Source organism: Agelaius tricolor, unplaced genomic scaffold (assembly GCF_023055355.1).
Source record: "Agelaius tricolor isolate 1412-34295 unplaced genomic scaffold, bAgeTri1.0.p SCAF_10, whole genome shotgun sequence".
Lineage (NCBI taxonomy): Eukaryota > Metazoa > Chordata > Aves > Passeriformes > Icteridae > Agelaius > Agelaius tricolor.
Genome location: NW_027269270.1, coordinates 20,899,083 through 20,925,515, shown reverse-complemented (window position 1 = coordinate 20,925,515; position 26,433 = coordinate 20,899,083). Strand labels below are relative to the sequence as shown.

Below are 26,433 nucleotides of genomic sequence, written 5' to 3'. Positions count from 1 at the left end.
CATGCAGGCTGGGTCTGCAAGCCACCTCAGCTGACCATGTCATTGGTTTCAGAGTAGTTGGACATGTGGAAAATAGAGCTACCTTTCCTGTTCACTGTTTCCCTTGGGATGAACGAATATTGCACAGATCACCACAAAGAAATCTTTCTAACGAGATGCCAGGTCCCATCTGCTCTGGGAGAAATCACACTCCTGCATTCAGAAAATGCTGATGGAAGTAACAGATGATGTACTAATGATCCTTGGGGCTTTTAGACAGGTTTACTTAGGAAACCAGGCACGTGAGATCACATTGTCTTTTAGTCTGCCAATACATTTGTCTGGGTCCTTCCTAATAGCTTTTTAACTCACAGGTCAGTTTTAAGAAAATATAATAGAGGAGTATAAGTCTCCAAAATAGAAACTTCCTCTGAGTTTTATGAAAGTGATTGACCAAGTGGAAGAAAAAAAGAGAAAAGTATAGGTCTCACAAAAACACCTACTACTGGTGCATGAGCTCAACACTTTACAGGGCTTCAGAGAATCCACAGAGATGCTCACCTTAAAGCTGCATTAGAAACAAAAGCTTCCTCAGTTTTCCCATTCACACAATTATTTAGGACAACTTTAGGCTTCAAGTTTTCCATAAATGGGTGTCCTTACCTCCTTTATCACACTATTCGGGCCAGGACAGAATGTCCTGACACAATCACATACGTGTGTGCTTGTTGGTATAGATTGTGTGTCTGGATAGTGAGGAAAGACACACGGGAAGTGAATGGAAGCTGCAAACCCCAGTGCCCAAGGGATCAGCACGGTGTCAATTTCTGTAGCTGGTGCTAACACAGGAACACTAAAGCACAACTCTCCTGGCACACCACATGCCTGGGGAGGTACCAGAGCACTTATGCCAAACAGAATTCTTTGCTTGTTTTTAAAATGGCCTCAATCCTCTCCCCTTCCCAACAGCCCTCTTTTCACTGGTCACATCACTGGATTGGAGGACAGGTGTCTGCAGTTTTCACTCCAGAGGCTGATGCAAGAGGAGATCCACCAGAGTTAGCTGTAGCCAGTGAGGATTACTCAGTCCCACCTGCTGCTCCTCATCACACACCCGATACTCTTCATGTGTTAACGTCTGGGATGCCACCTCTGCTACTTTATCCTGGGCTTCCTTGCCCAGCTATGCCAGGCACAAAAAGCCTTTTCCTTCCCTGATCTCCTTCTGGACCTGGCACAAATATGTGGAAAGAGAGGGGAGGATATGAGATACTTGTTTTCTTTTTCCTTTTCTTTGGTTTTTTTTTTTTTGTGTCATCTAAAGATTTCAGTGGTGGAAGATGCTCTGTCAGTGTGTGCTGTCAGTGGTGTAGTGCGGGGCTAGCTGTGAACAGACGGTGAGTTGTGGTCACTGTCCCTGGCCAGCTGGGAATTGCACATCTCCTATCATATTTATTGGTCACACATATTCTGTCACCTCCCCCTTTCTATTTACCCATTGTCCAGCTGCTGTCTCTCGTCTTTTAGATCTCTGGGACATGGAGATCCAATTAAGATGATTATAGCCATGTATGAGCCTTTAGCTGCCTCCTAAAACATACATATTTGTAATAGTGTTTACATGCTCGTTTCCATTCAAAGGCATTGTCAACCTTGACTTCTTATGTTGATATGCATAAGCAGAAAGTCAGAGATCCACCTAAGATTCAGCAGCCCTAGGAAAATGGATTTAAGGAGCTGTAAAGTACAGATTCACACCACAGGCAGTGACGTACCCTGAGATATTCTGGGCCCATCCAGAGTCTGATGATGAATGGATCAGCCTGAAGATCCATTTCAGAAAACCCTCTGAACCTTTGTGAAAGTATTCTTACAACATTATGCATCAAAACCAGTTAAGCAAATTCCTAGAGCAACTCAAAGAAAATATTCATTTAGCCTGTTATGAAAACTATAAATAAAGTAGAAAAGCATATTTCATACTATTTCCCTTTAGAATCAAACAATTAACAAAATGGGGGATGTTATGATTGCTTCCATTTGAAAAATTGATTACACAGAAGTGCAATACATTCTTGATGATATCTTGTAAACAATTTTGTCTGATTTGTTTTTTAATTCTAGTTTCCTTTAATAGCAGTGGTAACAGTGGCATCCCATTTTATTGCTGAAAATTCCCTAAGTTCCCTATGTTCCTGTGAGTTTTGTTCCTAGAAAACCTTATATCTTTCTTTGCCTCTTTGCAGGTTATATCCTCACTGCACAAATAATTCAGAAGTTGTCTCAATTTTACCTTACTTTCTCTATTCCATTTCTACAGGAAAAAAATCCTGCCTTGAGTTTGGAGGTGCTTTGAACCAGGACAGGCTTAGCTGGCTGAGGTGTTCATTTAAAGCAACAGATCTGACAAAATCACAAGGGTGCTGATAGTCCTCTCATCCATGTCTTCCCACAGTTGTTCCTGAAGGACAGACAAAATTCTTCTGAAATGAACACAAGCAATGGGGAAAAGATCAGAGAAGCTGGTAGGGATTCACCTGCCAATATAGTTGTAAAGAAGTTGGGGTGATGTGAGCTGCATCTTTCACTCTGCTCTACATACCACCTAAAGCTGGAAGACTTTTCCCCAAGGCAGCCAGTCTTCCCCTCATGGCCAAGAAATGTAGACTGAACCTCTGAGGGCTGAGGTGCAAGACACTTTTATGGAAGTCTGCAATCAAGACATGGCAATAGCTGTCCAAGCAGGTATTCCACTCCATAGCTGGGAAAAAAATGAACAGAGTGTGATGCTGGATCCAGGGCAATCCAGAGACATCTGGATAAAAATACACAGAGGTATTTATCTCTGGCTGTCTTCACATCAAGATTTCACATCACCAGTATGACCCAAGGACAGGTGATGCTAAATGTCCACCACTTCCAATGCCACCTCTTGTAATACAGGCAAGAAACAAAGCAGGTGACTTTCTAACAGCCACTGGAGCACCTCAGCCTGGATGTGTCTGAGCACTCAGGAGCCATGTGAGCATCTGTAGGAAGACTCTAGCAGCAGAAAGCTGTTTAACAAAAGTGCAGCAATGAAAAATGCTCAGGTGCATTGCAATTTGAAGGAAGAGTAGCTGGAGGAAGAAACAAGCACTCTTCTTCCACACCACTGAAGTTTACAAGTCCCTCAGCCTAGACCCAGCTAATTCTTGCAAGCTCACTTTGACATTGTGTGGGTGCAAGGAGGACAGTCAGCATTTGGCCACACATGAAATTCAGCTGTGTAGGAGCAGCCAGAAGTTATCTGTGTCTGTGCTGCTTTTGCTGTATGCAGACAACCTGCTCGCTGCATCCCTGCAGCTTCCTCTCTCCATCCTGGGAGAATGGAGGAGAAGGGGGAGATGTTTTGCAGTCATGCTTTGGAAGCTGCATTGTTCCCATGCACAGCAGTCCCCTCCCCCTCTGCCAGCCCCTCCCCAGGGTTGCTCCTGGTGGCCACAATAAGAGGTTAGTCAGCCTATTTCAATTAGTGGCAAACCGTGTGGCGTGACTCCAGGGCCTCCATATGTTCATAAGTATATGCAACAACACTTTCCTTGACGCATTCCTCATTCCAGGGAAAGGCCACATCTCCACAGCTTGCTGGCACAAGTCACACAGGCAACTGCAGAAGAGATGGGATAATAAACACACACTCACATATATACACACACGTAGGAAAACTTGGCACCCTCCCACCCTCTCCCGTGTTGACTGCCACATGGTCCCCATCAATTTTTGTCAGAGCCAGCAAGCCAGCCAACCACTCGCAGATGCTGACAAGGCAATTTCAACAGCTGAGGGACTTCTCTGCTTTCCTCCTCCAACATGTAGGATTTTGGTTGACTTTTTTTCTTTAAAGTCATCTGCTCCTGGGAGACACTCCCCAGCCTGTGGCAACACCATCTTCCTGGGTGCTCCTTGGCTAGAGTGCTCCTCTCTGCACCTGAGGGCCAACAGGTTCCACTTCCTCCAGTGTGGAGATGGGGTCTGAAAGAAAAGAGGTCATAAGAGACCTCTCAAGTATCCCCAGAGGAGAATGAAAATCTCCCAATCCAGTTGCTGCCATTTGCCCCAATATTGGCTGCAGGAGTGCAGATTCTGTGTACTCCTCCTCCCTGAACACAGCTGCTACCTTCAGGGGGGTTAGAGGGTTAAGAACTTGGACACATCTCAGTGTCCAAGAGATCCTCTTGTAAGGAGCTCCTTCTTCCATGTCATGTTTTCAGGGCTTTCTGCAGGTGACTAGGAGTTTGTGTCTAGAGTAAAATCAGGCCTGAATTAATGAAGATCTCCAAAAAGATATTTGACACATTTCAGCAAGTTTGCTAATACTTAATGACACAACGCATACTAGCAATGGTCCCTAGGCTTAGATAAAGAGCAGGAACTGTGCTCAAGAGAAAGGAACACACAAGTGCTTGGGGGAGGAAACAGAAAGCAGTCCTGGCAGAGTGAGGCTTTCAATCCAGTGAAATGCTGGTCCCACTGAAGCCCTGGCAAAATCTCTCATGATTGCCCACTTAGACCCTATCCTGCGGGAAACTCAAGAACACCAGTTTGAGGTCACGTAGGTTGGCATTTCCAGTCCCATGAGAAGAGACATTTTTGTGTCCAGGGCCTGAAGGTTCTCACTTATCGCCTGTGCAAATCCCTCATATCTGACTGGTTTTGCCTAGCTCAGTCCTGCCCCAGGTCAAGAGAAACGTCTGTCTTGGAAATGTGGTTCAGCACAGGGAGAAATCCCCTGGTGAGGCACTGTCATCCACCCAGCTCTTCTCAACACAGCTGTGGGGCAGGAACATGCTGCTTGCTCAGATGCCCAGAAACATCTGTGCAGACAGTGAGACTGACAGGCACATGGTGGGATGGAAAACAGAGGGAGAGCAGGACTGGAGGGATTGGGAAATTAGGTGAACCATCTCAGAAAGCAAAGTCCATCAAGTCTTTACAACTGGGATGCACCTGCAGCTTTGGCAAAACTATCCAGCTAGCACAGGAGCCCTCATCTTCCTCCACCCCAGCCTTGTGTCAATAATGGACAGTACTACTGAAATCTCTCTTCATTGCTTATTGTCAGGTCATGTAAGCCCTTGCCATGCAGTCAAAGAAACCACACTGCTCAAGCAGCCCCATTTTTCAGAGCTGAAGGCAGCTGAAGCAAGGAGATACTTGAGAAAATAATGAAGTTCAATGGGTAGCTCAAGCCTAGATGGGGTCATGGATAGAGTCAGGGCAATTAGGAGGAAGTCCTCTGACCACAAGCACGCATTGCCTGTCACATCCACCAAAAGACACATCTTCTGACATGGATAGGGATGTTATTAGCTGTTCAGACACTGAAAACCATCCAAAGTTGATGAACCTTTTCCAAACCACTATCCTGGTGGATCCACAAGTTGCATCATCAGAGGATTCCCCTATTCCCATATTATTGTACTGCTCATTTCTCTGCATTATGGTATTTCTATCCCTCTCTCAGAAACCCTGGCTGCTGGTCACAAATGATGGCAGGAGAAGGGTCAGGGAGCCCTTGGAGCTTGAGACTACAAGCTTTGGGAATTGGGCTAGGCAGCCTGGTCTTACAGAGCAAAATGTCACCATTTCCAAGGATGCACAAAGTGAAAGATACTGAGGTGCTGAGATGAGCTGAGGTATTGTAAACCTTTGCAACACTGTGTTTTGTTCAGTGCTCTATCTGGGATTAGGATGGCATGTGGAAACTTGCCCATGGCAGGGAGAGGGAGTACAACTGGAAAAGGAGCTGAAGAGTGAAAGCCATGAAGATTGTCAATCCACAGGATTTAGGCAGCTTCCCCAAGCTCTCTGATGGACTGCCCACTGCAACTACAGCTGTCTCATCAAGTCAAAACCAGGTGTATCAACTGTGATTTGAGATAGATGAGCAGGGCAGAGGAATCTGACAAGAATCTGTCTCAGAGAGTCCTGGCAAGTGACCATGGGAAGTACTGTTTCATATTGCAGCTGGCAATGAGATCCATGCTAGAAGAAACTTATTGCTCCTACCACAGTTCAGGATTTCCAGTCCTCTTCCTGAGCACGGATTCTGCACTGGAAATGAGAGAGATCCCAGATTAACCCAATGAGTCTTCCAAAGAAGGTAAAATGATGCTATGACATGGAACCTGTCCCCTCTGTCTCATTCTTGAGACATTCTTCCTCATTTCTGCCTACACATGTGGGAAGATCAGAAAAAGAGCACAGGAAACTAGAGGAAGTTTTAGAGAAAACACAATTGTTCTCAGATTCAACCCAAATGTGTAGGGAACTCTCTCTGTCCCATATTTCCAAATGACCAGTGACTTCAAGAGCTCAGTGCTGCCTCAATGCCTGGGGTGAATCCCCGTTGCTGCTCTGCAGTTTAACAGCAGACACATGGTCCAAGAATGCATGGATGTGGGACTTTTACTTCTATTGGTCCAAGTCTTTCTCCAGTCAGAAATACTTGCATCCTTCTGGATCACAGCTGACAGCAACAAATATCCTCCCTGCAGATGCAGGGAATGAGGCAAAACACAAGGAATAATTTGATTTCTGAATTTTGCCAAACTGATCTGAGGCAAATTGTCTCTATATTTACCTAGGTCAGAACCAAACCTCATCATCAGTTTGAAATCTTACTTACTGGCCATGCCTGGATGGCTGGAGCCATCTGCAGAACAGGGGCATGCAGACAGTTGGAAAGACATCCAAGCAGAGCTCAGGGAGAGATCTTGAGTTTCACTGTTGGTTGAATAAAATGAGCTGATTTTGCCAGTTGTCAGGCAGCAATCACAGCACTGATGAATGACAGAAATAACCAAGTTCCTTCTGCAGCCAAATTCCATGGCACCTCCACAAAGTTGACTTACACCATCCATCACGACATCTGCTGATGTCCATGGGAAGGGGAGAGGGTGTAGCTCTCCATCCCACCCTGAGTTATTTTTACAGCTGGGAAAGGAGGTGGTGAACCTGGACGAGAGGGTTGGAGACTTTTCTAAAACAGCTCACAAAAGCTGTGAAACGAGAGCCAGAGCTTAGAAGGCTCCAGATCCTCAGATCAACAGCTTCAAATGTGTCACTGGCAGTGAACCCAGAAGGGCCGTATTCCCCAGAAAGGAATTTCCCTGGTTCTGCCCAAACAGACAAATAAAATCTCCCAGCGATGTACTTGTCACCCACTGGTGTAGAAAGTTGAAAAAGATGCTTAGAACTCAGAAGCATCTCCAGCCATGCTGGAGGACACAGCTTCAGGGGGTAAAGGCAGGACACTGGGACACAGAGAGCGCCTCTGACATGCAAACTTTTGCCTTCACTGGCACAAGACTTCTGGAAAAGACCCAACCAAGCAAAGATGATGGATCTGCACTGATTTATATCAGATGAAGATGGGTCTCTTGAAAATCAATTCCAGGTGAGGTGTGTGGAGCTGCCCAGAAGCTGTTTGCCAGTTTCTCTCTCTCTCTCTCCATTCCCTGTTGCCAAAATGCATTGAAGTGAAGATTCACAGGCAGCACAGAATGGTTCCCTCAGGAGGAGTCATTCCACACATGCCTTCCCAATAAGCAGAGTGGCAGTGTTTAGAAACCAAATTGGTCATTGCTGGCAATTGTAGAAACAGACAAAAATAGCAGAAAAAAAATTTCACAATTTCCTGCATATTTTTCCCGATTGTTCCACAAAAAAATGTTGGGTTATCCAAAAGAGAAGAATGGCTTAAACAAGCAAAACATCAGTAATCACCTGCTTTGCTGGGTGTTTGTAAATAACATAAGCTGGTTTTCTTAGCCAAATGTCATTCCTTTCCACAACCATCACTCCCTTCTCCCAGTTACTCACTGTGACTAATGGGAGGGGAAAGAGATTGTTGTCCTTTTTTCTCCCCAATGGATTTTAACCAAAAAACTTTCATTTTAGTTGGAACACACTCTCCTCTCCTCCTCTCTACCCCCCCAGGATGGGAGACACCATCCTGTCTGCAGCACGAAATCCCTTGGCTTTGGTCACTTAAACATTCTACAAAGTAGAAGATAGTCTCTAAGTCCCCAGTGGCAAACTGGGAGTGGTGAGACAAGACCTCTAAGTTTGTAACACTTCTCCAAGATGGCCAAGGTTCCTCAGCACATCCTCCATCAAATTCTCAGTTCTGCTAATTAAGCTATCAAATTCGTGTTGGAGGGGACAATTGTTTATGTTGTGGGGTTTTTTTTCAGGGCTGTAGATCTTGCCAGTAGAGTCTTTAGAATAAGAAAAGAAAAACCCTCTGAATCACTGCCCAGAAACTCAATCCCAAAAGCCTCCTCCCAACCTCTGTTTACAAAATTATAAGCTTTCTTTGTCCTAACCATTTTCCTGTTACAATAATATTCTTCATTTTCTATCTGACTTTTTTTCTGGTGCATGGAAAATGTGATTTCATCGTGAAAGGATTTCTTATGAATCAATACAGCAAAGAAATACAGAGATGTTTGCAGTAAATCACTCTCAAAGTAGAGACACATAGAAATGAGTTACAAGAAAAAGTAGATAATCCCAAGCCATTTCCAGATGGAAGGAGGTTATATTTTCCATACAGTGTATCTGGTTTTTGTGTCACAAAACATGCTGGTATTTATTTAATGTATTTTTTCTTTGTACCATGGAGTTATGATTATATGAAATGAGTTTCCAAAAATGACAAACATTGGCCTGGTTTAGGTAACAAATGGAAGAATTGAGATACTGAGTTCAAACTGAGCTAAGGCTCAGCCCCTGTGGAAGTCAAGAGCCAAGTCCAGCAGCAGAATGTCGACTTCCATCCCCTGAGATCCCCTCCACTTCTGGGACAGTAATGACAAGGGGAAAGGTCCAATTCTCCAGTGCTTTGCAGTTTCTTTCACCCACTTCCCTGTGGCTAGGAGGGATGACATTTGGAGCTGGGCTGGCTTCTACCCTTCAGTGAAGGGAACTGTGTCATCACCATCTCTTCGGAGGAGCCTTGGCAGGACTGAATGCACAGCAACTGGAGGAAGCCTCTGGATTGCTGACTTCTTGGAAGCACTGGGCAGGGATCAGCCTGTCTGAGCCATGCATCAAACTGGGTGTGAGGTACCAAGCTATTCTCCTAAAGGAGAAGGCATTTAGAGAGGGAATCATTGTGGCTGAGTCACATCCTCCTAGTGGCTCCCTCATGCAGTGACCTAAAACATAGACAGGTAAATAAGGGAACTACACCCCCCTTCCAAAAACTCCCTGAGACCCGAAAATCTGGTGAAAAATCATGGAACTGTGGTTCATCAACCCTGCTGGAGTACAGCATCCTGCAAGGCCACTGAGAAACCTATGAGTCTAGTAGATATGCAAGCAAACAAGCAGCCTATAGAGAAACAAAAATAAAACCAGACTCTTTAACCTGAGTCTAGCTGTGGGCAGACAGTATAGGAAAGCTCCTGAACAGGCAGCTGGGGATAAAATATTCTGTAAAGAGGAGAGAGATCTTGAATTTTACGAACTAGTGAGAAAGATCATTGTGGTGTTCACATAAACAAAGCAGTGTGGGGCCAGGCTGCCTGTGGCAGTAGCCCATTTCCATCCAGGTTGGAAGGTGCCTGGGTGCTGGCCCAGGAAGTCACTTGCACCGTTGCTGGTGTTTTCTGCCTTGTACTTAAATTTCTGGCTCCAACAGAGCAGTGCAGCTCTGTGGTCATGTCTCACATGATATTTAGATAAAGTGCCAAGAAAAAGAGCTGGGGTCACACGAGCCAGCTAGACAGGAGGATGAGGAGGGTAGTACAAAAGATGGTTTCAGGGAGTAGCTGATGTAGCAAAGCTCCCCTCCTTCGTTATCCAGCTAATGCAACATTCACAACAAACCTGCTGCTGGCTGTTCACAGTTTTGTGGAACTGGGTAAGGACTACAAATATTATAGATAGATGCTCCATAGAACTGAGCAAAGGAGGAGCTGGATCTTCATTAGAGCCCCTGGCTGGGCTGTTCCCCTGCTCTGAATTCCCAATCCTAATGGCACTGACAGGAGGTGGGACCCAGAGCCGCTGGTTATTAGGGTTTCATGCTCAACGAAATGTCCTGAGGGCATGACCAGGTCCTGAGCTCCTGCAGGTCACTGGGCAGGGGAGGAGCACACCCTTTTCCATGGGGCAACAGTCTTTGCATTTGTGATGGCTAGGCTGCCTCTGAGGCTGCCAGAGATCTGCGTGACCAGCTGCCTGCTGCTTTTTTTTTTCTTTTTTTTTCTTTTTTTTTTTTTTCCCCAGGAAAAGCTGGCACTCTGGCTATTCCAGCCCGCTCCTACCCTTAAAGACCTGACATTTTTTCTAGTGTGCCAAATAAATACACCAATATACAAGAGGAGTAGCACCAAGCCTGGAAAGCTGGCCCAGGCCGGAAGAAATGCCTGCAGGAGAGGAAGTGTTTGTCACATAGACACGCACACAAAGCTCCATTAGCCACGCTGTTTGCAGTCATCTTTGGGTTGCTGCTCCCTTCTCCTGCTGCCAGCGATGCCATCGGTGGGGATCGGCCGACCTCTAGTGGTGCGAGCCCACAGTGCCGGAAAGGAGGAGCAGGGAAGGAGCCTGCCTTCAGAGCACACCCACCGCCTTCTGCGGGCATGGGCTCCGTCCCTGGGTTACAAAAAATCCCACAGAACTGGAGAAACCAAAAAGGGTGGGGGAGCATCCGGGAGACCAGAGGAAGGCAGCCACAAAAGCTCAGATTTCCAGTATCACCCTGGGGCTTCTGTGACCAAACCCTTCAGCATCTCCACCACAGATGTTCCCCAAGGACAAGTGGCTCTGAGAGGACATTTAGTTAAAAGGAGGTTGAGAGAGAGAGAACAGAAATGGGACAGCAGGATGCTGACTTTGCAGGGGGCTTGTGAGACCAGGAGGGTTATATTTAGGGTCCCTGAGTTCACATTCCTTGTTCTCTACAATCATTTTTCTTTCCTTCATGCAGCAGTTTCTGAAGAGGGGGTGTCTCCCTAGCTCTCAGCAGTGTGAAGAGGAGGGAAGCCAGGAATGAGCACCAGAGCTCTGAGAAACCTCACAGCCAAACATTTTCTCCTGCCTGGAAGGTGTTTAGGATCTCCCTCTGAGGCTGGAGCGGGGGTCCTTGGAATGAAGGACAGCCCTTGCTTGGCTGAGGCAGAGAGCAGCCTGACGGGGCAAGGCTGAGGTTTCTCTCACGTGGAAGTGTGAGCTATAAAGATGTGTGAAACCCTATCTCCAGTGCTATCCATATCAAAGATTTCAAGGGGGGCTGCTTTAAAATAGGACCTTGGCACAGGTTCCTGCTTCTCCTCACGTCTTACTGAGCGGCACTCTGCCAGAATGTCAGCTTGGCTACTCCACATGTCCCAGATATCCCAGGCATGTCCTACAAACCTTTCCGGTGCTCCCAGGGAGATCGCTGCCTCCACAAAAAGCCTCTTCTCACAGCTGTGGAGGGTCCCAGTGGCCCCTGAGCGCCATTTCCCCAGCTGAGGAGCAAGAGGAGTGTCTTCCCTGAAGTGCCACAAACAAGGGCTGAGAACATACATTAAAAGGTCTCTAAAAACAGCATTAAGCAAATTGTCCACAGGGACTCATTTTTTCCCTCCCACCCTGAGTGAGCACAAGTGAGGCATTTCCTAGAGACCCTTCAAAGTACCACAGTAAAGTCCTAGAGGGACCATAGAGACCCCCCCCTCATGTCCTGAGATCAATCCAAGCTGTCTCAAAGGGAGAATAACCATAACGATTTTCTCCCATTCCGCCCAGGCTTTCCTCCTTGTTTTTGCCCTTTTCAACTTAGTGCACTTGCAAAATCCAAGCCCAGAGAGGGAGCCCACAAGTACAGAAGCCTTTCAAGATTACCCCAAGGCTAGTGGGTGAGTGTTTTCCCCCTGCTCTCCCAGCTGGAGGAACAGGCAAGATTGATTCAACAAAGATACCCAGCAGCACTGGAAAAACTGAGATCTCAGCAAAGCCAAAGGCGTTTGCTAAGCATCTCCTATTAGGAGAGTGCTCTCACAGAGCTGTCCCACAGACAGCCAAGACAACGAGGTGCCTCAGCAATAAACCACTCTCCTCTCCCTCTCCAGCCCTCTGGAGTGAGTGCAGTGCATCCCAGTAGAGCTGCGCTCTGCCAGGGCCGAGGTCGCTGCTGCTCTCTGCTTTGATTCAACACAATGTCCCCTCCCACATGCTGTTTTCATTAGAGCCTGGATCTTCTGGCAAGGGCACTGTGCACAGTCATGAGAAGCTGCTCACTGGTGGCTTGTTTTATCCAGTTGTTGGAGGCTTAAAACAATGAGCTTGCAAATATTTCATTCCTCCCCCGCACTCTTGCTTGCTTCTTACTTCCTCTCTTTTCCTTCTCTCTCTCTCTCTCTCTCTTTTTTTTTTTTTTTTTTTTTTTTTTTTTTTTTTTTTTTTTTTTTAGGAGAGAGAAGAGAGGTATATAGGAGATAGCACTGGATCTTGGGACTAGGAGGGATGAGGAAAAATAGATCAGAAGGGTGTTTTCTTTCCTGTTGTGAATGCACATGCATGTGAGCACACTTGTGTGTGCTTCACACCTGCACTCTCCCAGCTGTCCAGCACCATCACAAACTGCACATGTTTATTGCCCTGACACAGGCAGGAAAGCTCAGAGCAGGACCCCTTTTCACCACCACTAGAAAGATGCCCCATGTAAAGCCACACAGCTGTCACAGTGTCATCAGGACAGAGGCACATTCCTCTCTGCTTTCACCCTGGCAGGCCCAGACATGGAGAGGAGGGAGTCTGGAATCCAAAAGGACAACCCCCATTTTGTGACTGAATGCTCTCTTCCCTGCCTTTGACTGGGAAACTTCTGCTGGGAGCAGCTGTCATTGAGACACGTTGATGCCCCAAGCCCCAGGTGATGTGATGTGTGAGGAAGAATTGGTTTTGACTGGAGACAAAAACTTCATGCCTGTTTCTGCCTGAGCTCTATGTGAGGATGGGGCAGTTAAAGCAGTGGAACAGGGCAAATTTGGGGTGGCAGCCAAGAGGCAGGAGGGTGTGACTCACCCTGTGACCATCAAGGCATGAGGAGGCAGAGGACAGTTCCAAGAACTTGTGGGTACAGCCAGCTAGAGGCCATCTGTGAGGCAGCTGGAAGCAGACATGAGGCAGAGCATGAGTGAGGTGGTAAATGAAGAGCCACTGAGCATGTTGGAAAAAAACTCTTGCCCTGTGCTGGGGCACAGAGGTTGTGAACAAATTGCTTCATATCCCTGCATGACTCACTTTGCTTTCTTTAGCCTGGCTGTAGCATGTTGGGACTGCCTGGACTCTTCTTTGTCACTACTTCACATCTGCCTAAAACTGCCAGCACAAGGGGCATCCAAGGAAGGACAATGACATAAAATCATAGAATCATTTAGATTGGAAACTAAATGATCCTAAGATCCCAAAATCCTTAGGTCATTGCGTCCAATCATTAACCCAGAACTGCCAAGTCCACCACGTAACCATGTCCCTAAGTGCCATATCTACACACCTGTTAAATGTCTCACTGGATGGTGACTCAACCACTGCCCTGGGCTGCCTGTTCCAATGCCTGATCACCGTTTTGGTGAGGAAATTTTCCACAACATCCAATCTAAACTTTCCCTGGGGCAACTAGAAGCCATTTCCTCTTGTACTGTCACTTGTAACTGGGTAGGAGGCTTCTCCCCACCTGGCTATAGCCTCCTTTCAGGTAGTTGTAGAGAGTGATGAGGTCCTCCCTCAGCCTCCTTTTTTCCAGGCTAAAGACCCCAGCTCCCTCAGCTGCTCCTCGTAGGACTTGTGCTCCAGACCTTTCACCAGCTTCATTGCCCTTCTCTGGGTATGCCACTGGACACGGTGAGCATCAACTAACCAGGGAGAAGAGACCAGTCTAGTGCTGCTTTGACTCGTCTAAGTTTTTGAATGAGGCTGCCTGCCTGATTTGCTTGGACTACATTCTCCCATGGGAGCCAAGGCTGCCTGGTACTGCTATGGGGTGGGAAGAGTGGCTGGCACTGAAGGGACAGTCTTTGGGCTGCACTCATGTGAAAGGCAAGCAGGCTCTGGCAGAGGCTGTGCAAAGCACACAAGTCTGGGACCAGCAGTGCTGGGAGTGAGTGCTCTGCACCCAGCTCAAAGTGCCCTGACTGCATTTGCCTCCTGCAGATACCGGGCTGACTCCCAGCCCTTTTACCTCAGGGATGTACAAACCCGGCTGCCTCTGAGCATCTCTCCAGCTCAGGACATCTCCTTACCTCACCTCTACAAAAAAACCCCACGTGCCCTGGGTTCGTACAGTGAGATAAGAGCAGAGCAGCAGGAGCACAATTCAGATGTGTGCTCAGGAGAGGAGCCACAGAAGAAGCTGGCTGCAGGCAAGGAGACATCACCTCCTGCCCGGCTTTGGGCGTGCAGCACTCCAAGGCTCCATCACTTGGAGACACATCCCTGTAGATGGAGCCAGAACCTCACAAAGCAGAAGGACAGCGCCGTCCTACCCATCACCCTTCTCCAATCGCTGTGCTCTGAAGACAGACTAGCCCAGCCCCTCTCCTCCCTCTCTCCCCCTCTCTTCTTCCCTCCCTCCCTCCAACACATCCAGGGTTTTGTCTTCCCTCCCTCTCCAGATCAACCATTCCTGAGCGTCACATTGTCCCTCTTTCTTCCATATTTAACCCGAATTCCTTTCTGTTGTCTTTTCCTGTACGCCACTGCCACAGAGAGTGGGTAATTCCTGCACCACAGGCTGTATGTTCATGCCCTTCTCTGAGCAGTAACATCCTCCTGGCATGACGATGCCCCCAGAGTCATTTCTGGGCTGTCTTTTCTTACTTCCTTTTCTTATGATGGACTTCTCCAGGCCCTGCTGGTTTGGATGGCAGCCCTCATTCTGGTCTGGTGCTGCTCAGCCCCAGTCTGTGTGGCCAGAGGAACCCCAGACAGTTGTGCAAGGGGCCCTTTGCCTTTCTATCAATCGGTCTCAGTGTCCCCATTGGATTAGCTGAGCCACCCAGGGAAGCAGTACCTCAGCAGCAGCATCCTGGACACCACTGCAGGGTTTGCAGCTTGCTTCTATTCCCAAGGGCATAGCATGAGCACAGGTAACACCAGCCCCAGGGTGGCTTTTGCCCACATCAGGTCTGCTCCACCCTTCCCATCCTGTGGAATTTGTCTGGTTCCTGGCCTTTGCCCAGACATGATACTCAGGAAAAGCCATATTGTATCATACTTTCTTGTTTCCCTTGAGGACGCTTCTGAAGGATACCCACCACCATGACCCTAATTTTGCTCCAGATCTGAGGGTTGCTTATAGCTTAGACAACCAAAAATAATGGGGGGAGAGGGGAGCAAACCCACCACCACAGTTTCCCACCCTTTTCTCTTGAAACAGCAGGCAGAGAGGAGAGAGAAACCTTGCCACCTTTCACAACCCTACAAGAAACACTCCCTGTATGGCCCCAGGTCCCCAGAGCCAGGAGGGGAAAACTACTGTAACGAGAAAAAAACTACTGATTTAGGAACCTGAAGGTGAGCACTCGATAGACAAGGGGAGATGCAATGGGGGCAAGGTTTCCCAGCATGAAGCTGGTGGGACCTGCCTTTCCCTGTGGTCACACCAGAACCACAAGCCTGGCCTGGGTACAGCAGCAATCTGCAGAGAGAGAGACCCTGAAAAGCCTGTGCTGTCAGAGCTGGCGAGGGGAAATGAGTGGCAGATAAGAACATGTTGAGGAAAAACACAAACCAGAAGTTCCGGAGGAATTTTGGAAAGGAAATGGGGAATTAACTGCAGAAAAGGCGGGGGGGGGGGGGGAATGAGAAGCAGTTTATGGCTTGCAACAAATAGCCTGTGTGCGCCACCTCGCCAGGCACTCCCTGCCTCTCCTCCCTGCCCAGGGATACTCTGCAGTGGCCATCCCAGCCAGCCAGGAACAGCAGGAATGGGAAAGCGGCTGGTGCTGGGTCCTGGGGATTCCAGTAGGAATCAGAGAAGAAACAAAACTAAGAGAAGCTAGAAAGAAAATACCATCCCTGCAGTGTCAGAAAGGGCGAGGAGGCTGCAGGTCCTGTCTTGCCTGCAGGTAGATGAGGGACAACTGAGGCCAAGGCTGGCGGATGCCAGGTACCTCAAAGGTTCCGTGACGAGCCTGGCTTGGAGGGCACTTGGTGGCTGGGGTGCCCACCCACAGCCCCACGGCTATTTCAGAGAAACCATTCCATCTCCGCCCCTTTCTTTTTTTACCTCTCTTGCCTTTGCCTCCAGGCACAAGCCCCACAGCACGGGGTCCCCACTGAAGCAGTCCCCGCAATCCGCCCCTCGCCCTGCAGCTATTTTAGAGAAAGGCAGGAGGTATTTTTAGTGCTGCCGGCCCCCGGGAGAAACTCTGAGCCTCTGAGCCACAGCAGTGCTGGCGCCAGAGAAACTGCCGCTGCTCTGGCTGACATTTCTTGTATAATTAAACTCAATCCATCCAGGGGGCTGGGTCTTGGCCACCAACTCAGCAAGGAGAGGAAGGAGAGGAGCCAGAGAGCCAGGGGCTGAGTGCTCTGACAGATGCTGGGAAATGCTACGCAAATGCTGGAAAAGCCTGGCCTGAGACTTTGGGGGAAGTTTTGCCAGGCACAAGGGAGCAGGATGGCTCTGAAAGGCATAGGGAGTGGGATTCAATGGGAGAAGAGCCCAAACTGCCAGCTCGGCAAGGGCAAAGACCCCACACAAGCATCATCCTACCCTGTTCTCTTGCAGTCTTGCAGGAGATGGACCCCAAAGGGTTATCCAAGGCTGGACAGACAGCACCTAAAGGCAACCTGGGAAAAAGCAACAGGACTTGCAGAGCACCCAGTGCCTGCAGGGCAAGCTGGAGAGATCCCTGCTGGTAAACAAAAGCCCAGGCTGGAGCTGGAGCCGTGTCGGAAGTTTGGGGGCTGTCTGGTTAGCCAGCATCTGGTGAACACAAGCTGCGGCTGGAGGCTGACAAGCAGCAGCACAGCCCCTCCTTCTTCCCACACCCACCGCCCGGCGTCTGTCCGGGGGCCCCAGTCTGCCATCGAGGAACAGGGGAACAACAGCCCAGAGAAAACAGCACCCACCAGCTTTCATAAGGGTTTGGGTTTTGGGTTGTTTTTCCCCTGTGCAGAAACACCAGAGCATTTATTCCTATGCTCCCTTAAACTTCAGGATACATTTCCAGCAATCCAAACACCAAGCTGGCATTCCAAGCAACAGTATATTTTATATAACTGGTTCTTTTTTTTGTTGTTGTTTTTACCACTTTATAAAGCAATACAATGAACTGCAAAGAATCCGACATCTGTACAATGGGAAGACAACAGCGGAGTGACATTCACACACGGACATGGTGCGACCGAAGCCATCCTTACACGCACGACAACATTATGGGCATAAAGATACAAAATATAATGTATTTTTTTTCCATCTATATAAATACACAGAAATGGGCGAGTCTAAAAGTTTGAAACTGTTTGTTAACACTGATTAGCAAATAAATCTGTAACATTCCCAAAGTAACAAAGACAACAACAACAACAACAACAAAAAACCCCACGCATAACACGGCGGCACAGGATCCGCCAACAGAAACGTCATATTGCTTCCTTTTTTCTTTCTTTTTTTTTTTTCCTTTTTAAGGAAAAGAAAAAAAAATAGTAACCCCAAACCAACCTCGCAATTTGCAAAACAAACGAACAAAATGAAACAAGCCCCTGCGGGCTCCTTTGCTGTCTGATCATCCTGCCTGCTCCAATGGGAAGGGTTGCCTTTTGTTGATGCTGTTGTCTGGGGTTTTTGGGGCAACTGGTTTCTTTACCTGCCCGACCTGCTGGGTGGGGATTTACTTTGCACTTTGGTTCAGGCGGTTGAATTCACTGGAAAAAATCAATGCCCAGAGGCTGGGTTGGGTTTTTCTCCCTGCCTGGTTTGTTTTCCATGTGTAATTTGACCAGGAGGCAGCCAGCAAATGTTGCATTCAGAGCAACCCCAAACTCTGCTCAAAACCATGAGCCCTGCTGTCTCCACCGGTGATGAGGGGCTGGTGAAGACCATGCAATGGTACATCACATCACCAGCTGATGACATGGATCATCTCCCAAAAGAGCTCCCAGGGGCAGAGCCAGAGGCAGCCCCATAGAATGGGAACTCCACATTTTGTGCATTGCAGGTGCCACTGAGCAGGACAGACAGCAAATTACTTCCCCGGGGAGCATTTCCCAATAGACAGCAATATCGACAGCAAAGGCAGGACGGGCTTCTCCAAAGAACAAACTGACACAAAAAGGGCACGTACAATAAATTTACACACACACAAAAAAAAAATAATATATATCTATCTATATATATGTGGGGAAAAGTGCGTTTTTAAGGATATCTTTGGCAAGAATATATGCAGTTCTTTGTGTAGGAAGGAGGGATATGTGTGTTTGTGTGTGTGTGTGTGTGTGTGTGTGTGTGTGTGTGAGCGAGAGAGAGATACCATCCGGCTGCTGACAACGGCAGTGTGATTACAATGAAACATATGCTGGACTTAACTCGTGCAAGCTCGAATCTCAAATAGCATGACTGCACTTAAAAAAAAAAAAAAAAAAAAAAAAAGGAAAAAAACCCCAAAGAGTATTTTCTGTCCCTTTCATAAGGAAAAAATATCAACACTAGGTCCCCACCAGCTCCAGGACCTGGGCAATCCTAAATGCTGCTGATGGTCTCTCCCGGGGACAGAAAGGGTTGTTACACCTTAAAACCTTCTTTTAAAAAGGAGTTAAAGGGAAAAAAGTGCCTTTAAAGGGAGCTGATAAACACCCGGCTACATCATTGGAAGGTGATTAGCTGTGTGTTAAAAAATAATACAATCATCAGATGATTTTGTTAGTGTTTGAGATTTGGATACAGTCTAAATTTTCAGCTAGTGGATTAGTGGGGAAGCCGGGAGAGGCTTAGGGCCCAAAGCAAGTGTGATGCTATTGGCAGGTATCTTCTGGGGTTGGCTTCTATGCAACATCTCTGGGGTGCTTAGATCTGTTTCATTTGTATGGGGAGAAAAAGAGAAAGAGGAGTTCCAAGCACCAGTTTCCAAGGCAGCAGATTAAAATAAAATTACATTATTATAATCTCTTTTCTTAGCAGTGAGAAAACCAAGTCTGAAAAATAGAGGCTTTCAAAAATATATCTTTATATATCTATAAACACAGTGTTTTCTCTGATGGGTGAATGGCAGGGTGAGGAGATTACGGGTGAGATCATCTCTTGTCTCGCTTGAATTTCGCAGAAGGAGGGAATCACTTTTTGGAAATGTCAAAAATTAAAAGATCTCTGCATCTGTGCGGCCAGGGAGCCGGGGAGGGGGAAAGCCCTCCCAGAGCCTCCTGTCCCACCACCATCTCACAACCAGCTCCTCGCTACCCCTCCTTTCACACTTCAGTCCATCAGCAGAGCCCGTGGCCCTGGCACGCCGCTCACTCCCCCACACACACACACACACCCCGCACACACGCACTGCTCACACACAGCCACCCCACACTGGGGCCCCCGCCTCTTCCCCCATCTGTATTTTGCCTTGCTCTGGATTTTCTTTTAACATGCAGGTGTTTCCCCAGGGCAGGGGAAGGGGGGGATATAGTGGGGGAGATATGATGCGCAGAAAGCGATATGGCGAAAATAAATATTTTTGGAGCGTAAATTTAACCTTTTTTTTCCTCCTTAAAATTTCATTAGCTTACAGTATTTTGTCAGTATAGCTTGTATATATATTATAGCTATCAAGGCAAGGGTGGTCCACGGGAGACAAGCTCTCCAGGGGACTGCAGTGCTATGTGTCTAATTTTTGTCCCCAAAAGACTATCTGGGCCACTTTGCACTGAAAACTTTGTCCAAAAAAGCTCTCAGTGGCTTGCTATTTGCAGCAGAGGGCTCAGTAATGACCCCGCAGCTCCAGCTGGACTATTCCCCCTGCCCTAAACCTGCACATGTACCCGAAACATCCTCTGCCCCCTCCCCAGCACCATAGGGCTGGGACCTCCACCTGCTGCACCCCCACCATGATCTCTCCCCCCCTGCAGTGGCACAGAGGCCCTCTGCCCCTCTCTCCACCCAACTTGCCCTCCTCACCTACCACAGCTAAGGGAAAAGCCAACAGCACTGAAATCACTGCAAAACTATGGTGCATTTCAGGGGCACAACCTCAAACCAGATGATTTAGGGGGGACACATGCGTCAACCAGGGTGGCTCTCAGAGGACCTGTTACCTCCCCACTGAGCCAAAGCTGCCCAGCCACTGCAGGCCCCTTGCTTTTTTTGTTTGTTTGTTTTTTAAATTTTCTTCCTTCTTTTTCTTTGTTTTTTTTTTAACGTGGCCTCCAAAACAAAAGGAGAAAAAAGCGCCTGAGTTACTTGTAGTCGTTTGCCTTTCGTGCAACTTGAATGTCCATGCAATTTAAAAACCGCTTGCGTGTCTCCGAAGAGCTAGATAGGGGTAGCCACGGGTCTGCTGCTTTGCACAGGGAACCCACCTGTGCCAGCATCCGCTATTATTATAATCATTATTATTATTACAACTATTCCTTTCCTTTCTGTTTTGCTTTTTTTTGTGTTAGGAGAATGTGACAGGCCGCAGGAGAAAACTGTCAAAGAGGACTAGTGACGGGAGGGAAAAGGGGAAGATGGGAGAGGAGGCGACTTTCTGCATCCTCCAGTTTCCTGGGGAGTATCCACCTTTCCCAGGTGCTGGGTGGCAGGAACCCCCACACCTCCTCACAGGCTGGGGGGCACAAGAACCCCTGGAGAAGTGGAGAAACAGCATGACCCCCCTCTCCGGGTGGACTCACAGCATCTCACCTGTGACTGGTGCTGGGCTCTGGGTCAGCAAAGGTCAGCCCATGGCCAAGCTCCCCAGAGATTGGAAGGTTCAGGACCAATTTTCCCATGTCCCCAGCAAGTTACCAGGTCGTGAGCAGGTTTTAGGGGATGCACAGGGACCAGTGAGGACCCTCCTCTGCAGCTGGACAAGGGAAGGTTTCTGAGAGCATCTCCTCTGGTGTCCCATAGACCCAGTGCATGCCATTATCTCCTACAGGTCAGTTTAAACACACAGCAGATGGAGCTGCTGGGATGAAGCTTCTTCCATGGGTTTTGCCAGTTGCCTCTTTTTTTTCCAGATGGAAAACACCAGTCATGGTCCCACAATCAGTCCCAAATGGATGTCACCACTTGAGGCCATGGTGCTGAAAGCTGGAAACACACCCCTCACTGCTGCCTTTGCTTTGGTCACCTTCCCTGCAATGGGACATGCATCCCCTCTGGCATGACTTTGTGGCTCTCCTTCGTAGGTGCGTGGCTTTGGTTCCTCTACGTGTGTGTTTGGCTTGTGTTGAGTTTTTAGGGGCTTTGTTGGTGTTTTTCTGTTGTTTGCTGTTTTCCTCCAAAATTCCAACCCTTCCCCCCCCCAATTCACTTCCCTCTCCCACAATGCACTTCCTCACACTCCTTCTCGGATCAGCTCCAAGTCCTTCTCCAAAATTCAAGAATCACCCGCAAGTGCCAGCTCATCTCTTCTGGCCGGAGCCAAGCATGACCCTTGAGACAAAGTTGACGATGGCTGCAGCTGGCTGGTCTGGGTCCAGCTCAGCAAAGAGGTGGCAGATGTTGTCTGTGGTGCTCCCTTGCTTCCTGGCCACAAAGCCGAAGAGCCTGTGTGGAGAGAAGGCAAGAGCCTCAATATTGCTCCTGCACGGATTACCACCACCCTCTTCCAACATGGTTTTGTACCACTTCCCCTCTTTAACATCCACATCTCACAACACAGAGGGATACATCCCAAACCAGCCTGCATGAACGCCCATTTCCTCTTCCCTTTGCTCAGTTTCTTTGAACGCCAAGTTTCAATCATTTCTTGACCCAACCGCCCTTGCTCTGAACATCTCTGCCACTCTTCCCAAGTCCATCCCAAAGAAGGGACCTTCCAGATGAGCACAGGATTGCCTTGGTTTGGCCTCTTGAAACCAGAGGTGAGATGGGCTGGCCATTGGGGCAAACCCTCCAAGAGATGAAGGCCATGCAAGGACACAGGAAGCTGAATGAGACCATCTGGTTATTTCTGTCTGTCTCTCCCCTGATGAATAAAATGTCCCTTATTTTTTTTAAATTAGGATGTGCAAACTCAAGTTATAAATACAGGGGGAACAGAATGTGAGACAGGCCCAGGCTACGGCATTTCTAATTGGGGAGGGGAAATATCCCAGCAGCTGGACATCCTAATAAAAACCCCTTCGCTCACACAATGGCTAAAATTAGTGGGAGCTGGCCCCTGCAAATGGGCTCAGCCAACAGCTCTGTGCTCCCCCATGGGTCAGGACAGGAAGAAAGGGAAGAGATGAACAGTAGCTCATGCCATCAGCATAACCCCATCTCTGCTCTATAACCTGGTTCCCAATGACTCCCCAACTCTCCCAATGTTGGGAGAGTTTCCAGTTTGGTCAGTTCAGCAAGAGCCATGCCTGCTCTGACCAGGAATTTGGGGTTAAAAGATGCATCCAGAGTTCCCAAGACTATGATCTCATGCTTGGGTGAAACACTCCTGCAGTGAGGAGCTGAGCCCACCTCAAACACAGCCAGGATGCCTTGCACAGGACATCTCCCAGCCAATGCCCGAACACAGGCAGAAGCCACCTCAACAGCAGCTGGGAGGAATCTGCTGGGAAGCACAGAAAGTACTTACTTGGCTGGGCCACTGCCATCAGTTTTAGTCCACCTGCAAGGAGAAGAGAAGGTGTGAGAGATGGTCCCTCCTGCACCCCACAGAGAGACAGGGCCTTTGGCTTTATGGAAAAATGATGCACCTCTCCCTCAGCATGAAGATGCTTGGAGACACCAAAAAGTCACCAGAAGAAGCTGGCACTGCACCACATTATCCAAGGGGACCTTGCATTCTCTCTTTGCAAGAGCAGAGGAGAGAGCAAGCAAAGACCCTGCTCCAAGCATCCCAGGAGGCTACAGGAGTGAAAGGGCTGGGGGTCATGCACTCCCCCCAGGTTAGGGCACTCACTTTCGTTCCTGGGGGTCCAAGTCACAGAAGGTGACAGTATTGAGGGGGTAGTGTCTTCGGAAGAACAATCTGAAACACAAAGCAGGGAATATCAGGGCCAGGGAAGCTCCACCACTGTCTCACCACAACCCAGCTCCACCAGCCCAGGGGACACTGCCATAGGTCTCCCATAGGATGTTCCAAGAGTCAAGGACAAAGCCCAGCCATGTCCATGACCAGGTTGATGCCGTTCTAGGGACATCCTTCACCAACACACTTCCTGAATCACAGCCCTGTGGGCTTTGGGAATAAGCCAACACTGGCTTTTGGCCAGAGATGTGGCCATGGAGGCTCTTACTTCCTCTGGTTGTCCGTTAAGGTGATGCCTTGTGCGGAGACTTTGAAGTGAACAATGGTAGCTGTGGGCGTGGGGTCAGCCACCAGCGTCTCAGCAACAGCCTTTGAGATGGCCTGCGGGCCTGTCAGAGACTCCATCTCCACTGAGTTGATGAAGAGGACATTGCAGGCTGGAAAGGGAGACAGCAGACATGGAGTCAAGCAGTATTCCAAGCCAAGCTCACCTCACAACAACCCCTCTCAACTCACCTGCACCCTGTTTGAGGAGGTCCGTGGCTGAATTGGTTGCTGACGCAGAGTCTTTCTTTTCCTCCATGGGATCTAGGAGACATGGGATGGTTACTGGTGCTCCCTGCTTGGAAACCTACCCCCTCCCTGCAGGCTGTGAGGACAGATGCAATGCTCTTACCTCGGTCAGGAATGACCAGCTTGCAGGGCAGGGCCAAGGGCGTGATGGAGTGCTGGTACACCAGCGCTGAGAGACAGCCTGGGGAGAGAGGGAAGATGGTCAGCACAGGGCCAGTGTTGCCAGGTGAAGAATTGTTTGCACCTGCTGGGTTAATACAATAATCCTTTTGCAAAATCATTGGGCTATGGAACCGCACAATCCAAACTATGATAACCATTAACCAAGGAAAGGAACAAGAAACTCCAGCTTTCCCTGATTAGGTCACCATTGCTCTGGGGGGCTTTTAGGTGGATTTCCTCACTAATGGTCCTAATGCCACACATGGCAGTTCCTCTCACTGAAATCACCATGTAGCCCGCCACAGACAGCTCAGGGAGGGGACAGAGGTGCCAGGGCCACTTTAGGAACAAAAAATGCAGCAAAGGTCTTCATGCAGCTCCTCAGACAACATTAGTCATGGAATAAATGGAACAAGGGGAGCCCCTGCCCTCCACCCTCCCAGCAGCATTAGCTGTCCTACACGTGTGTGTAGACAGGTATGTACCTATGCATACAGGCATGTTTGCATGCTCTCATGAGTGTGCATGAACACAGAGGCTCCAAAAGCCCACAGCATTCAGTTACACAGGGACAAGAGGCAGTAACAGGCTCTCCCAGACAGCTCTGCTTTGACAGTAGGCAAGGCTCTCCCAACCCAACCCCACATGTGGAAAGCACACTGGGGGGACTTACCAAAATTAGGCTCGTTGGGGCATCCTTTTAGTTTCACACCTCGTGAGCTTGTCTCGATGAGGAAGTGCCTCACCAGCTCATTGGCCAAGTCTCCTGGGAAGAGATGAGAGGTTCTCACACCACAGCCACCCTTCTCCTATTACTATGCAGTACCATTAAGGAACCAGTGCTCCAGCTCAAGAGATGGGTCCCTAACACTACACACACCCTCCTCAAATCTGTCCCTTTGCACATGGTCAACCCCCAGCCAAGCTGCCCCACAGTACTGGTGGGCTGGAGAGGCTCTACCCATTTCATTATACTGAAGTCCAAGATGTAGGTGCTCCTGAGCCCTCCACAGCTCAGGGCAGAGGATGCCTGGTGCTTCCCTGTGCCCTGGGAGGCAGGGATCCTGCCACATCAGCACATACCCAAGGGCATGACTGCTCAGCAGCCCCAGCTGCCCGCTCGCCCTGGCTGAACGATGGAAAGCATCTCGGCGTGGGAAGGAGAAGGGCACACAATACCTTTCTTGTTCTGCTGCATGACCGTGGGAGGCGGAGAAGCAACTTTCATGGCAAGGCCATAGGCTCCCCGGAAGGAGTGGCTGTCCCGGATGATGAAAGCCCCCGGCTCCCTGTCCTTCAGCAAGGCAATGGCTGCAGGAGAGAATGGCAGAGCTCAGACAGGCACAGTGAAAACCAACACACCCTGAAGAGACCAGCAGGTGTAGGTTGGACAGGGTGCCCCCGCTCTCATAGCCAGGCACCACAATATTACTGTGCCTCCTGCACGTCTGAGTGGGTTGCCAGGATGAGGCTCATCTCCCCCCACCTCCCCTGCCCTTGTGTGGGCATCTCCAGTTCCCACCCTGCCTATGTCTGAGCAACCAAGTACTGGAGAGCAAACAGGAGCCAAGGCCCAAATGCTGGGACCATGCCCCTGAAGGCATCCTGCCGCCTCCTTGTTCTCCCCGCTCTTTTTAGCCATGTTTCCAAGACCTCTGAGCATTATTAGCTCAAGATCCTGGTGTTTTGCACCCTAAACTGCAAACACAGATCCACAGCACACTGCGGGGACTGGAGCTCTTCTACCAAGAGGAAGGTTTGAAGAGCCCACATCACACAAACCTGCAGCTGAATGGGGTTTCAACCCCCATCCAACCCTTGCTAATCCCTGTGATTCCAGATACATCCCAACTCCCAACCCTGTGTCATCTACTTACCCTGCTCCCTAGAGATGTCTGGTTTGTACCAGTACTTGGAAGTATCCTGCACAAACTTGACATTGGCACGAGTCTCAGGACTGATGTCTGCAGGAAAGGGAAGACAAGAAAAAAGTTAAAAGATGCTGTATCTGAGACTCTACATCCAACCAAAGCATTAATACGTCCACCTCCTTTCAGATCCAGCACATTGCACTAACCTCAGCCCAGTTCCCCATACCCACACAGGGTATCACTACCTGGAGCTTATGGGGCTGCTGGTCATCTAAAGCTAAATCCAAGCTCAAGGGGCCTCAAAGGGCTGTGTGTCAGATGAGCCCCTATGGTACACAGCCAAAGATGAAATGGGAATTCTTCATTTAAAAGAAGTGGGCCAGGTGAAATAAAAACTGTTGGAGGAAAGAGGTATGTCTGGAGGTGCCAGAGAGATCCTGACTTCAGAGAACCTTCACTGCTCTCTGATGTTCAAGATTTGGATCACACTTCATAAAAGTAAATTTCTTCCCTTATCTTTGCTCTGTGAAGAGGAACTGGACAGGTCAATCTACCCTAGGCAAAACAGCCCCAGCCTGGCTGTGCCTTGTTCAGTGCCCACCAGAGGCACAGCCCCAACGGGAGCTGGTCCTCTGGCTGTGAAGCTGTCATTTACTCAGGCAACATTTACAACCACCTGCTTTCCAAAAACAACCAGGCAA

General features: G+C 48.7%; 1 protein-coding gene across 7 annotated transcripts in view; it reads right to left on the bottom strand.

The window, feature by feature from the left end:
• Positions 1 to 17,215: 17,215 nt before the first annotated feature.
• TNS1 (tensin 1) overlaps positions 17,216 to 26,433 on the bottom strand; it is a 68,990-nt gene continuing 59,772 nt past the window's right edge. For all 7 annotated transcript variants that reach the window (XM_071435177.1, XM_071435178.1, XM_071435179.1 and 4 more), the window contains 9 exons: positions 25,739 to 25,825; positions 25,041 to 25,172; positions 24,535 to 24,627; positions 23,803 to 23,880; positions 23,643 to 23,714; positions 23,395 to 23,563; positions 23,058 to 23,126; positions 22,731 to 22,763; positions 17,216 to 21,703 (listed from right to left, as the gene is read on the bottom strand). In XM_071435177.1, the coding sequence (XP_071291278.1) occupies positions 21,559 to 21,703; positions 22,731 to 22,763; positions 23,058 to 23,126; positions 23,395 to 23,563; positions 23,643 to 23,714; positions 23,803 to 23,880; positions 24,535 to 24,627; positions 25,041 to 25,172; positions 25,739 to 25,825 (878 nt within the window). In that variant the 3' untranslated portion in view covers positions 17,216 to 21,558. The remainder of the gene's footprint in view (positions 21,704 to 22,730; positions 22,764 to 23,057; positions 23,127 to 23,394; positions 23,564 to 23,642; positions 23,715 to 23,802; positions 23,881 to 24,534; positions 24,628 to 25,040; positions 25,173 to 25,738; positions 25,826 to 26,433) is intronic.